Source organism: Myxine glutinosa, chromosome 10, assembly GCF_964187855.1.
Source record: "Myxine glutinosa chromosome 10, kmMyxGlut1.1, whole genome shotgun sequence".
Lineage (NCBI taxonomy): Eukaryota > Metazoa > Chordata > Myxini > Myxiniformes > Myxinidae > Myxine > Myxine glutinosa.
The window spans coordinates 13,267,854-13,282,833 of record NC_136270.1 but is presented as its reverse complement, the minus strand read 5'-3'; the positions used below and the strand labels follow the sequence as shown (position 1 = coordinate 13,282,833).

General features: G+C 42.6%; 1 protein-coding gene across 1 annotated transcript in view; it reads left to right on the top strand.

The window, feature by feature from the left end:
* The first annotated feature begins 3,563 nt into the window (after window positions 1-3,563).
* PALB2 (partner and localizer of BRCA2) overlaps window positions 3,564-14,980 on the top strand; it is a 30,713-nt gene continuing 19,296 nt past the window's right edge. Inside the window, exons 1-11 of the mRNA XM_068103591.2 lie at window positions 3,564-3,657; window positions 3,756-3,880; window positions 8,839-8,898; window positions 9,014-9,098; window positions 9,217-10,145; window positions 10,223-10,304; window positions 10,421-10,599; window positions 10,810-10,908; window positions 11,001-11,165; window positions 11,685-11,761; window positions 11,850-12,008. Of these exons, the coding sequence (XP_067959692.2) occupies window positions 3,833-3,880; window positions 8,839-8,898; window positions 9,014-9,098; window positions 9,217-10,145; window positions 10,223-10,304; window positions 10,421-10,599; window positions 10,810-10,908; window positions 11,001-11,165; window positions 11,685-11,761; window positions 11,850-12,008 (1,883 nt within the window). The 5' untranslated portion in view covers window positions 3,564-3,657; window positions 3,756-3,832. The remainder of the gene's footprint in view (window positions 3,658-3,755; window positions 3,881-8,838; window positions 8,899-9,013; window positions 9,099-9,216; window positions 10,146-10,222; window positions 10,305-10,420; window positions 10,600-10,809; window positions 10,909-11,000; window positions 11,166-11,684; window positions 11,762-11,849; window positions 12,009-14,980) is intronic.

Below are 14,980 nucleotides of genomic sequence, written 5' to 3'. Positions count from 1 at the left end.
AGCGCGGCTGGCGGTTACACAGCACGTTATCACTCGCGTAACTCGATGCACTATACGCGGCTCGACTTCAAGCTCAACCGAGCGTCACTTTCATATGAGCATGTATCCTGGTTCATGCGCGTCTTTCTCCACTCAATGCCAACTCAGTCCTCGTACCTCAATTGCTGCTCGAACTCCACTGCTCACCGCGCGCGCCTTGAACTCTACTGCTCACCGCACGCGCCTTGAACTCAACTGCTGGTGGCTTTGCGCAACGGCTTATATCGGTACGCCCCGAACCTTCTCGAACCCTCTCGAACCTTCCAACCACGCCCTGTGATGCAGTGCTGCCACCACACCCTGTGAACCCTGATTGGCGGCTCGCGCTTACCGTCAGCTTCTCTGTCGCCCTCATTCGGTCCCGCCCCGACCCTCCTGGCCGGCCTCGTGTTAATTCGCGCCAAAAATCCAAAGACACCCCAAAGAGATGTAAGGCGATGGAGGCGGCATAAGACAAATGGAAGCGATGAAAGGACCTATTCTCCTTACTCTACTCAACGCAAAACTAACACAGGAAAAGGACTATTCTCACAAATACTAAGAGATAACTAAACTATCGCGAGGCTACGTGTTGTTTGTGTGACTAACTATGAGGGGGAAATTTAACCTTTATTATACAAAACTCAAAACCGCAACACTATTTTTTTTTTTTTTTTTTTTTTTGTATACTGAATCGAGGCTCGTGAAAGAGCTAACATTTATTTCACAAACAAATCAACCAGACAAACAAAATATACAAAAGAGGGAGCGGAAACCAAGATGGGGAGAGAAGGGGAAGCACACAACCACAACATTTGAGAGCAGGGAGAAGTGTGGGAGGGAGAGGGCTTGGGGGCAGGAGGCGTGGGAAGGGGAGGGGGGGGGGGGGAATTGTCATTTAATATTAACTGTAATACTGTTAACTATTAACTGTAATATAAAGACGAAGTCATTGGATTTTGGGTTCAAAATATCAAAGCTCTATGGTCATGTGATCTTAAATTGAAAATCTTTGTTTCCACAATAACATGTGAACCACAGAAGGGATTTCAACCACACTTAGCACAAGTACGGACTGCAATGCAAAGATTAACTGATGCAATGTTGGGTTCAACAGGCCAAGGATCATGTGCCCATTGAAAATCATTTTGTAGATCATAACTCGAGTTGAAAGCATCTGGTGTTTTTCTCTCCTACTTATCTCTCTTTTTTCTCTCTCGCATGTGACCTTTAATTATTTGAATGTGACCTTTAATAGAGATGAAATGTACCAGTGCATTGACCTCCAACACAGGCGGAGGCATATCTATCGACACATTCACATCAAATTGTATTATTTCGCTTTTCCTTTCGATTAGTCATTTATAAATTTGAATAATAGTTTGTTTATTTATCACAAGCTTATGTCATGGAAGTAACAATTGGGGCTGTTTCAGGTTGATTCGTACAGACGGGCGATGAATTTAAACTTTTGATGAAATCATAAAATTGCATGCGAATACGAATCTATTTATTTCATTATCGACTACTTCCTTTGTTGCCAATCTCATGTCTTAATTAAATTTATACATCTCATTTCCACAATTCATCAGAATAATGTATTTGGGAAGGCAAGCATTAAACATATTAAGTATCTTGGTTACTGATATTGCATGCGTGTGAAGGCCTGCGTTGAAGCATTTTATACCAGGTCTCCTAGGCATACCAACCCTGTTGTCAGGTGTTGAAGTATAACAATACTTTTGATTTTCTCTTTTGAATTGAAACTGAGCTACTGAGTAGATAATTCTGGAAGGCAAACAACAACGTGTGCTTCATCTGCCAGGATACAACCCACCTGAGTTCTCTTTCTTTTCTCCATCTTTTAAAACCAACCTGTACACCAAGTTTCGAATCATGCAAATCCATCCACAACTTTTGAGACATCCTGCTCACAAACAGACAGACAAACAGGGGTGAAAACAACCTCCTCCATCCTCCGTGGTGCAGGTAACAAGCTCTTGGTGCAAAACACTATACTCTTTGAGGCTGAACAGGTTCCTTTTCTCTCATTTCTTCACTTATGGCAACTAATCCACATGGAAGCTTCTGAAAGTTCATTTTTTTAAAACAATTTTTGACAGTGTCAGAGGATTCACTTTGGATTTTTGACAGCCTGACCATCACTTTGGATTTTTTATACCGCTGCTTGTTTCTCAACAAGGGATGGAGGCCCTGAATGTCAGGAAGGAAGTCAGTAACGTCTCCCTCGACATAGAGCGGCCATTCGACCTGCTGAGTTTTCCGCCTGTGGATTACAAAAGCGGTGCATTACCACCTCAAGTCGTACTCCAGCTTGCTGAATTCCTCCAATAGCAGGGTCAGCGTGTAGCTACTAATAGATTCATCTCACCCCCCTCTCCCAGTCAAGCCTGTGGTGCCCCAAGGCAGCGGTTCAGGCCCAGATACTTTGCAAAACATTCTTCTCCTTTTCACATATGACTCCAGATTTTGACGTGCAATTCCACATCCCATCGACAGGCCGGCAGCAACCCCTTCCCTCTCTACTGAGCTGGAAAAGATCAGATTCTGGTCGAATACTTAGAACACATCTTTCGATACAGGTAAATCTCATATTCTCACTGTCTCTCCAGAAGAATTACCAAACATACTTACCTCAATCCTTCTACAATCAACCACTTGAATAAGTTCAGTCTTTCAAACTTGTGGGCCTCACTATCAGCTACAACCTTTCCTTGGGTGATGGGAAGACCTTATATCAAAGCTGTCTTTACATCCAGCAGCAGACTAGGCAGGCATCCTCTGTTGTGCCAAGTCTTTCGTTGATAAATCTGAAATTCACAGCTTACAAGACCTTTATCCATAGCTCAATGGAGTACTTCTCTCCCCAACAGGCTGGTGCTCTTTGCGTTTTCTTCCAGCAACCCCATTCTTGTGAAACTCCCAAACTGACCTTCAATCCTTTGTTCCTTTTTTTCTCCCGCTTGTTGAGCCTTATTTCTCATTCTTTTCAATCCCTTTTCCATCCATGGCTTCAAATTGAAGTTCAGGTCATGCACCCCCACTTCAGGTCATATATACCATCCTCACCTGTGATATATCTTGATTAAACCCATTACCGTACCGTACCTTACCTCTCCACATATATATTTGCAATTTATTATCTTTCCTTCGCTCTTTTGTAACGTCCACAAATCACTTTCATGAACGTTACATCCTTCCCTAGTTTATTTTTGGGGAATATTATTTACACACTGCATCACAATTATTGAAGAAAGAAAACCATCCCGTCCTCCCCATCCGGTACAACCAATCCATTTTCGTGAAAGGATTTGAGATCGTCGTTGGGTGATCATCGTGTCGTGTTTTTGAAGCCGCAGGAAGTTGCCTTTCCGCCATATTACCCTGCTCGAACGCAATCACCAAAAATCGCTGTACTAAATTAATCAACCTTGTTCATTTCGGATACGATTTTAATTGAATTACTGATGCGATCAAAAGTGATATTTTTCTGAAATAAAAAGAGGGAATTAAGGCTTCGAACTGAGGAGACATTTGATTGGTCGAGGCGGTTTGGTGGCGCGCAGGGATTTCGGGTGAATGTGGAAGTTTCTGTGTCTGTGGCGATCTGAAACTCCAGTGAGTTTGCCACAGGTCGATCTCGATATGTATTGATATCTATGATTGTAGTTGGAGAACAAAGCAAGAAGAGTGGCGGTGTTGTTGTACCCATGCAGAGACCGAATCTTCGAGTCTCAGGCAGGTGAGGGTAGTAGACCACTGTTGCCTTGAAGTTGAACGACGTTGTTGAAGAATGAACACCTCAGGGAGCACCCCCAGGTCCGCAGCAGAAAAAACAAAGGTGAGTGTGAATTGGATCGCGTACATTGTGAATCTGAGGTAATTTCAGGGAATCCTTCTAACGACGAGGGATTCAAATTAACAAGGATTTAACAGGACTGGTAGAACCACGTATTTATTGTGTGATGTCTTGCTAGGTTACTGATGAAGTTCGTTCAATGAAATCTGTTTTGATGATTGTGCTCAAGTGTTACACAAACGATGTGTATTGCTGTGGTGTCCCACCATGATACTTTTCTTCTGCACACGCACCTGCACACGCAGGTCAGGTGACATGGCGGGATGGACCGGTATGGTCTCCGGATCATACCGCCCTTGGCGCCCGTCAAAAATCGAAAGAGTATGGCATGGGCAACATCTGGGCCAAATTTGGTGCTTTTGGAAGAATTTGAACCAAACGGCCCCAAAATATCCCTAAGGGCCCTCACTATGAGTATGACATTTTTCCATCTCATTCCCACAAAAAATAAAATACACAATTACACCAACCTGGCAACCCACACTACAAATCCACAACGACCTCTGACAAAGACATCTTCATGCAATTTATTAGTACCCTTCCAGTTTCACTGGAGGGGACTATAGGTTTACTCTCTGTTAGGCCGTGGGCAGTCCCTATGAAAAGGCCCTAAAAACACTTTTCGTTCCGAGGAAGGGGTGCGAGGTGAACTTTGGGCTGCTGGTAGACACGTATATGGCGGACATTAGGCCAAAAGTTCTCCGAGATCTTGGTCCAATTAGGCACAGTGAGCTGTCGAAGTTGGTCGCCAGGGTGCGAAAAGTGACATTTTCGCATTTTTCCCATTTTGGTAATCGTATATCTCCGCGAATATACATCTCCCAAGCCTCAACTCTACGGGGCCGTCAGATACTAGAACATATATCACAAATCAGAAGTATCGAGCATGTAAACATTTTATTGTCAAGATAATGAAAACTTCAACAAGGTGCATCGTTCAGAAAAATAGCGATTTTTAAGGATTTCCTTCATTTTTACGAGTCTGTATCTACCTCCAATAGCCACCGAGATGTCTGAAATGACTGAAGACAACAGGACGTACAGTGAAGCTGTTAACTGGAAATTAGAACAGTGAAGCTGATAACTAACCTACACCAGATTCCACTAAGGGTAGACTACACAGAATCATCTTCACAAAATTACTAATTAAGCCTTAATTATCTTCCTGTGACTGATTAAGTCATGTATCACAATCTGTCAATCTCACTTAAACACGAATGGAAATTCAGACATCGGGGTCGACTGCCTTTCTTCATACTAACCCTTGCAGTACGGTCATGCACAAGATTTACCTCATACTGAGCATTTTGCACCAGTAAGGCATTTGTATGGTGGGTAGTTCCTTTTCCAGTTTGTGTTTCCTGGCCAAAATCGATATTATCCCAGACAATACCTGGAGAAACCTGCGGGAATGGAATTAGCAGACTGCTGGATCTGTAGTTCCGCTATGCTAGTCATGACGGACAACAGTTTCCCGTGATGCACAATGACCAAGTTTGTTCGTCACGTTCAATAACTGGGATGACCCTGTCAAATGACGAATGGTCATGTACCCAAACACAGACTTGGGTGTTTGTTTTTTACTTTTGGATGCAAGCAGGATAATGTCCTGGCAGAGTGAAAATATTTTCAGCTCTACATCCTCGGGTAGGCGGACAAAATCTTCAAGGGCTGGTTCATCACTAGCCCCAACAACCCAAGCTAAGAAGTTGTATAAAGCTACTGGGACCATACCCTTGACAGCAGATAGACTGATAGACCAAGGTCAGATGCTAAAGGTGGCCAAGGGCACTGAAGTCCAGGAGATACATTTACTTCTGCCTTGAGGAACAAACCTGCGTTATAAATAATGCGGACAATATCAGCATCAATCTCCCGACCTGATATGGGCACTGCATTGCTCTGACGGGTTGGTCGGCTGGATGAAGGACCTGCACCACTGCACCAGTGCCAATGTCACATTGTCACAGTCACTCACTTCAGCAGCACCTGTCTCAGACTCACTACTGTCAGATGATTCTGATGCACACTGACTGGCCACTGTTGTTGCTGTAAACGTGTCTGTAAACACCAGCAGTGACGTATTCCGGCGTGGTGGTTGATGAAAAATCAGTTGTGGAAACGTCTGCATCAGTAGAGATTTCATGCGATCATTCCTGGAAAATCCCAGACTGATTCCTGTGACAAAAATCCCTGGTGTTGGGCTAGCGGCGAGGGTGCCGGCTTAGGATCCTAAGATCCTGGGTTCGAATCCCGGTCGATCGCTGAATTAACGCCAGGGGGGTTGACTCAGCCTGTCATCCTTCCGAGGTCGGCTAATTGAGTACCAGTTCACTGGTAATTCCCTGCTTGTCGTAAAAAGGCGACAAAAAGGGTTGGCGTCAGGAAGGGCATCCGGCCGTAAAACATTGCTTCAAAAAGGGGACCAAAAAAACAACAACAACCACGGTCCCCGAAAAAGGCCAACCCCCGCTTTGCGGGGAAAAATGGCCTCTAAACGGTGTTTTATTATTCCTGGAAAAGATAAAATATGTTGGGCATTTCCACATCATTACACAACTTTATCATTTTCAGTAAAGTGGCAGCATGAGCAAGCATACACACTCAAACTACACTCACCTCATATTTGACAATATGACACCATGATGTTTTTTCACAATTTTTGTGAATGTATCCACAAGTTTTGTTAGCCTGAATACTCCTCCATTGTTGATGATTCTTGTCTGGATCACATCTTGGCACAACATTCTATAAGCTTCTTCATACAAGATAAGATGCTGTGAGAAAAGAAAAATAAATAAGGTCCCACATGAAGAAATGATGAGGAATTATTTCACACAAGTGATGTGATATGTAGTCATACCTTTCATTTTGAGGTGTACTGACTGCTGGCCCTCTGTCCTCGCTGAGAAATCTTGTGTATTGCACAAAACATAATTTATGGTAACTGACTTCTCCAGCGACACAATCAGATCTCCTTGTGTGGACCAATATACTTTCATCTTTTTTCAGCTTGGCAGCTTCAATCAGACGTCCTGAAATATAATTTGAGGACTTAAGATGTGGGAGGAAAATTAATTGTTCTTAAACAAGCCAGAATGGCAAATAAAAATGATCAAATTTGATTTAGCTCATAACTGGCTTCTGTTATTGTTTCGGCTTGAACGAGTTTATCCCGCTTCGGCCCATGAACTCGGTTAAGGTAACGCGACTCTTTCTTGCAAATGATGCAAATACGTGGGAGGATATGGCCTTGTGAAGAGATTGGCAATGCCGATCCTGATCGCAGACTCTTTTTTGGTGACAACAGCACACCAGGCTTTTCAACACGAGCATCTACTGCAGATACTTCAGTAGCTCCCTCAAAAGCGTGCAAGCATCGTTTCTTACTCGCAAGCTGTCTCTTTTTATCAGTGAACCGTCTGTAGCACGTTGGATGGTAACCAGCACTCGGTGGAATATCGGAGAAGTCAATGCCAGCATGAATGTGATAACGTGACCGGGCGATGTCACCACTTTCCCCGTCTAAATCTAACCATTTTCCTGAGCACTCGCGATATTTACCCCATCTAACCTCAGTAAATGGACACACATTCTGTTCTTGTACCGATGACAGATGCAAAACACACCATAAAGGCGACTTCTCCGTAGATTTTGCTCGGGACATGACCATGTTCAGGCCGACGTGGAAGCTGCCATGACAGTACAAGTAGTGCCCGTGTTTACAAAAATACGGCTCCTGATTGGTTGCGGGTGATACTGCTGCGCCGGCTGGCCGACTTACCGGCCAACGTATGCAGTTAATCGCCGATTACAATTTGAAAAATAGTGTGTGTAACTCCTAATTAATGCTCAGACTTGGGCATGGAGAACTTTTTACACAATACAGAAAATATCATTTAGACCATATTGTGAGTGAAAATAAGTCGCACCCTTGTCACGGAACAAAACGGAACGATAGCGGCGGACAGCCCAGGGCCTATGTCTGTCCATCCCACCTGTGGTTTCCCAGACTTTTTCCTATACCCTTTAACATATTCATCTGAAACTTGGTACATGGCTTTATTATGATAAGTTGCATCGAGTTTCAGGGCGTTTCATCAATTTTTAAAAGTTGTTATGGCTTTACTTTGCAAAATATTGGGACCGGTAGGAGGTATATATTGCAAAGCAATTCTCCCTCTCGTTACTATTGCCACACCTATCGTCACCTATGACAAGAACGTCCAAACACGTCATAATGGCAATCAGTACAAGGAGTGTGGTGTCATTCAAGGATTGTGGTATCATTCCTTCCTACCATGTTATTATTTTTGTTATTATTATTATTATGATTTTTTTTTTTTTCCAAAGGTGGACGGAGGTTATGTTTTCATGTCTATCTATCTGTGACATGTGAGCAGGACTGTGAGCAGGATATCTGACTGTGACTGTGAGTCTGACTGTGAGCAGGATATCTCAAAAAGTTGATGGATTTGGACGAAACTTGATGGACAGGTTGGGTGTGTGACAAGGATGAATTGCTTCAATTTCGATGAAGGTTTCATCCGGAAACGAGAATTTTTTTTCAAATTCGTTAAGTGATTCTTCACCATGAAGAGATTGGGCCAAAAACGGCATATAGCATGATATTTCACAAAGTTGTGGACCGATTATGACAAAGCTTGGTGGATGAGTTGGGTATGTGACATGAAGAAGCCGATTAGATTTTGGTTCAGGTCTGGATCCAGATTTGGCCCTATCAGTGGAATACACAATGTAAATTGTTTAGCCTGGTGGAGGTATCTGCTCTACCGAGTTCCATTCTAGTTTTCCATGTGTTTGTAGAAGGTCCTGCATGAGCCTAAGGAACTTGGCCAAGAAAAAAAATCCATTATAAAATTTCAGGATAAATATCTGTTGAAAATTTCAGGATAAATATTTCCTTCACTGTTGTGCAGCTTCGAGAGAGACTGCTGTTGTTGAGAAAGGAGTACGACTTGGCCCAACGGAAATTGCTGGTGAGCAACGAAGTTATTTTGCATTTCTATTTTCATTTCTGGCACCTTTGTTGGTCACGAGATGAACGAAATGTCAGGCTGCGGCATTGCCTCCCATGACCTATTTCCTTTTCAGAAAGCCGAAAATCTTGCAATTATTCGAAAAAGTCCACAATTAATGGGACAAGCCGTGGCACAATCCAAAATACAAGTAAACAAAGGTACGGTTACGATGGTGAAAAGTATTGCATCATTAAAAAAAAAAAAAAAAAATTCAATGATGTATCTTTAGTCAGTACCGCACTGCAATCTGTTTTGTTTTTGTTTTTTTTACTGCAGGAAAGCCCATTGATGGAAGTGGTGATGCGAAAGAGCCAGAAATCCTTTCCAAGAGTGATGATGTGATTGTGGGAAAGACTTATTCCTCTACAGAATTAGAGGAAATGGCTCAGAAGGATGCAAGTGCAAAGAAACGACGTGTGTATTCGGAAGTCTTGAGCACTTGTAAGGGAAAAGCACATTCGTCCGAAGCCCAACAACCAACACTTGTAGCTTTCCCTCGTAAAGAAGTAGATTCTGAAGCAGTTAATGTGGCGAAGTCAGTTTCTTGCACACCATTTGTCCACTCCATTGTGCGTGGACAAATTGGAGGAGCTTCTTGTGAGATTTTGTCAGACAAAAACTATGTTCTGTCGAACATTACGGATTTGACCACTGCAGTCAAATTGGAGGAAACTGCAAAAGAAATGAGCTCCTGCCAACCAGATCAAGATGCTTTAGTTACTAGACCACTGGGAAACTTGGAAACGGACAAGAAAGATGAGAGGACATTGCCTGGATCCATAGACGTTGGAAAAACCTATTTAAAACCAGGTTTTGAGTCATGTGAGTCAGACAGCAATTTTTCCTCTCCACTTGTTGCAGGAAAACCATTAAATGTTCATCGAGACTGTGTGACCGACACAGAGGTGTATTGTGAAAGTTTCTGTAGAAAGAGCAAATTGTGTCGACGTCGCAAGAAAGGTTGCCAGAAAAGAGAGAAGGCTCATGGCACAACTCCAACATGGGCTGGTCTTCAAGTAGATGAATGTCAAGAATCTTCAAAATCCCAAGGCGAACATGAAGAACCGAGACCGCCGTTGTGTGCAGCAGTCGAGGTTGAAGGTCACCGCAGAGAGCTTGTGTCGACTCAAAGTGACACTCTGACTAAATGCCTTGATGGGATGGATGTTGAACACCCAGATGTACTTCCTCGGACTTCCCTTGAGGTATGTTTGTGTCATGTTCTGAATGAGCCATTTACCATTCATATTTGTGTATTGGCTGACTTATTTGATGTCTTTAGAACCAGCTGACTACAAAAGAATGTATAGAAAGTGCAATGGACACGTCGACTAGAAATGAACAAAGGAATGCCAAAAATGAGGGTAAGTGTGCATCATTTGTAGATCAAACAATGGAGTAAATTGTGCAGCTTGTTCAACCATTTTAATCCAATTTGGTAATAAAAATATTTTTTAATAACTGGTAATCTCTCACGTAGAAGCAAGTATGCTGTCAGATGAGATTTGTCGAGGAGTTCCTGAGGATCCACAAAACCTGGAAGAACTGTCCTATTCCTTTGGCCTGGCTGTCTCGTGCTTGCAGACATGTGCATGGGCACATGACGTTCAGGACTTTGTTCTTCCAGATAATTTATTGACAGAGGAGAAACGAAGCGGGGTGATGACACTTTTTGGTTTTTTTTCCACAAAGTACTTCGGGGTGGTGTGAGGTTATGCTGCTGAAAAAAATTGTTACCTTATAGCAACTTATAATTTAATTCTTCCTTTAAAACTCTCAAGCTAAAAGATGTCATACCACTTTGTGCAACTGAGCCATTCTTAAATTCAATGCAGAATGAGAAAGTTGTCCCACTGATCTTGCTTTCAGGAAGAGACTGTTGATGCCAAAGTTGACAGTGATCAGCACAGCTGTGAGCTGACACGATGGCAACATCTTCCTCACTTGTCTCCTGTACTTATGATCCAGGTATTATATTTCCTTTGCAAAAGTTTTTGTTTTCTATCATGAATCATGTTCTGCTTGCTGATTGAATGCATAACTGTCACTGTGTTGTTCAGTCAGTGCAAAATTGGAAGGTGCGTGCAATGTGCAGCTGTTTCTGGGAGGTAGACAGACATCTGATGTCCTGCCTGGCTATAGCACAAGATCACCGAGTGACCCTGTGGGTTTATTGCACAGAAAGTACCAAATGGGAAGAACGAAACGTCTGGGAAATCTCAAATGTGAGTTTAAGTTCCAAAGTCACGTTTTGCGTTTGCCTTTGAACCTCTGCCACTGTCGGTGGACGAGGGTTATGCTTTCAGCCATGCCCTGTCTGTCTGTTTGTGTGAGAGCAGGTATCTCAAAAACTTGTGAACAGATTCTGACGAAATCTGGTGGACAGGTTGGGTCTGTGATGAGGATTAATTGATTCAATTTAGGTGAAGATCCAAATACGGATACAATAATTTTTTTATTGATTCTTCACCATTGAGCGATAGGGTGAAAAACGATATATAACATATTTCAAAAAGTTGTGGACGAGTTGTGACAAAATTAGGTGGATGAGTTGGTTAGGTGACAAGAACAGGCCAATTTGATTTTGTTTCAGGTCTGAATCCTGATCCGGCCTCTCAGTAGAATCCAAAATGTAAACTGTTTAGCCTGGTGGAGGTATGCACTCTACCGAGAGCGTTTCTAGTTATCTCCTGTTTTGCTTTTACTTTCTATATTGAAGCAAGTGTGTTTTTGTTTTTTTTAAGGACCTGGAAATTAAAGAACTAATTCCACTAAAGGATTCGAGACATGTGATGATTTTGGCTGTATCAGAAATTCTGAGGTAAGGAAATATGTCTGGCCAGTTGGCACGTTGTTGTTAGCTCTGATGTTTTATTTTTTGTGTGTTATTATTTGGTACTTTTGTGCAGTGTATTGTGGGTGCAAAGAAGCTCGGCTAACCACCGGGTGCTTCTTGACGGACTGCCAGTTGGACCAGTTGCTGCAATACCAGGCTGTAGGGTTGCCTGCTTCCTTGATGTCCAGGAAGGTGCCTGTGTATCTGTCCTCACTTTGGCTCCCGATGGAAGGTCAGGCAGGAGGACGACATGCCGTTTTTCATGACTTTATGTGATTAATATTATTCGGGTTCAAAGTTCAACATCTGATAGCTACATCCGAAGTGGGCCTGAGGGTTGTAGTGTGTTTAACGAGATTCATCCCACTTTTACAATTTTCTCGAGGGTATTAAGGGTGTAGTACTGGTGAAAAATTGAGAAAACTACATAGGTACCTTTGAGAGGTATCTAATTTTCAGTTTTTCTTGAAAGATATAATCTTGGCTCTCAGACCAGTTTCAACGCTTCTTTGTCATATTACATGCACATAATTTGCATAAATTAGACCGTCAATAAAAAACAAGGAAAAACAAAGAACACATTTCTACTTCTATCTTCTATGTCACCTATCATTCTTTTCACACAAAACTTGGTACATGTATTATACATGTGTTACTCTACTACCTGATGAGAGGATTTTGTGAAATTATGTCAAATGTTCACTAATTAGCTAATTATGCCAATTACCAGATAAAACTTGGTTGTCCTTCAATAAATCCACAATGGCTACTCCTATAAACAAAAGCCTTCATTTTAAAGGAAGTGATATTCTGAATATCCTGTCCAAATTTCAGCCCAAAAGAATGATGCAAATTAAAGTTATAACAAAAAATTCTACTTCCGGTTATTGAGGGGCATGTATGATGTTAGAAAATTTGGAAATTTTTCAATAATTAGGGGTACTTCTATGACCTCTAATAGCATGATTCTTGTTTATAAGACTATAAGGAAACTGTTCAGCTAAAAAAAAATAAAAAATCACCTGTTCACCAGTACTACACCCTTAAGGTCTCTTTTATGGAGTTTTCTTATGCGTACAACCCTCCCTCCTTCTCATCTCGCCCCAAATAATCTTCTGATATTAAAGGATATTTTTAAACATTGTTTAATATTTTCATCTTGTCTTCGGTACTTTGAAAGTTTTACAGATGCATAATGTTATGTTAGCATAATGATTGTCCTGTGTAAAGGTGCATCATATGAAGAGTGACGCTTTCAATAAATAGCCAGGGTGTAATGTAAAGGACCTTATGTAAAGCCTTCTGCGAACCCCTGAGTGAGGCACCGTGTGAGGCCTTAGGAAAGAGAGGGAATAGTGGGGCAGATATGTAACAAAAATTGCACGAGATGTTCACATCCGGCAGAAAGTTTGAAATTTTGCATACAGGGGTATTTTGACATGCTGAGTTCAAAAATTGGCGGATCCAAGAGGTCTGACCAATGGACAGGCCGCCATCTTGAATTCCAATATGGCTGCCAAGACGAAATGTTGATAATCCCTATCTTGGGTTCTAAATGACCTGTGGTGCTCAAATTTTGTACACAAGGGTATGTTGACATGCTGAGTTCAATAATGCAATAATTTGAAATGTCTGACAAATGGTATGGCCGCCATTTTGAATTCCAATATGGCCGCCAAGACGAAATGTTGAAAATCCCGGGTTCTTTGCAAAAGCAATACCAATTCAATGGATCCCTAGTTGACAAATCATATAACAAGTCAAAGAGCTCATTTCAAAGTATATTTCATACCAGTTGGCAGCCGTAACATGCTGCAAGCTTTTTTCCATCCATTTTACTTCTCCTACTGCTCATCTCGGAAGCATTGTCCAGAGCAGAAACATAGTTCTGTGCATGGTAGATTAGCAGTAGCAGCACATTTGCAATTTCCAGAACACCGTTTTTTACACTTGCACTTGATCAGCTCTCGGCACCCTTTTGACGCCTCTGGCATTACTGTCCAAAATGGATGCCAGACATCTGCATTTTTAGCCCATCCCCAATCTGCAGGTGAAGGCAGCTCTGGGTTAGCAATTTGGGACTGTCCCCAGATGTGACCGGCCTGAAAGACTGCCCTCTTCACATGTTGACGCAGTGCCTCTTTTGTCGGTGGAATATTTTCCGATTGCCAATTTCCCTGAGCAAACAGCTGCTTGCGTGCTTCGTTCACTTTCTTCAGAGGGGAAGTTCTACTGTACAGAACAACGAAGAACCTCTCTATGTTGTCCATGTCATCATCTGTTACTTCCGCTGGTGCATGTGAGAGATGATTGAAGACCTCCCCCAAGTTTGGCATGGAATTCCATATGCTCCACACAGTCTTTTTGCCAATCCCACATATGGCAGAAACAGTATCGCATCCGGAAACAGTATGCAGGAATAGAAGCCCCCATGAGCGTTCAGGGCCAATGTGAGTCGCAATAGTGTGAGCAGCAATGTGCCTGAAATAGTTTCCATGTCCAAATGCCAACCACATTGCACAACCGTCCATAATGCTTGCCATTGCGATAGCCAACACAACCACATCCGTGTCTGTTGCATGAATGACGATACTTCTGTACCCCTGCTGATATGCATGCCAAGCATGTAGCATCATTCGTGAATCAGCCTCTTCATGCGTACATGGTTGAATTTGAGAAACATCAGAAGGGGGCTTTGATTTAACCTCTTCTTCTAAGGTTGTAAGAAGTGTTTTTCCCTCTGGAATAGGCATCGTTTGCAGGGAATCAGCAAGGAAACTGAATAATGTCTTTTTGTTGGAATCTACACGAAGGAAGCTGCTCCAGTTTCGTGGCACGGATGTCTGTTCAGTCACATGGAGTGGTATGCCAGTGCCACGACCAAGCCTGGTGCCTTCTTTGAGACTGTCCGCTCTGTAGGTGTCCCACACCACATCAACACGCATCACAGTCCCCTCATTTAACTTTCGGGCAATGTACGGAAGGACCTGTTTCTGTGCATAGTCACCAAATGTCCTGATCACACTGTTGCACTTCTTAGGCTCCAAATGATGGACTAAGGCAGCCCCATCGAAAATACGAACTTCTCCTTTGGGCGCATCACGAGGACGTTGTGCTAAAGCTTCCAAACAGGGCAAAAGACCAGCCTTGCCGGTTGGTGGCCGCATTGTATTGATACCTTCAGCCAATGCAGGTGGCCACCCA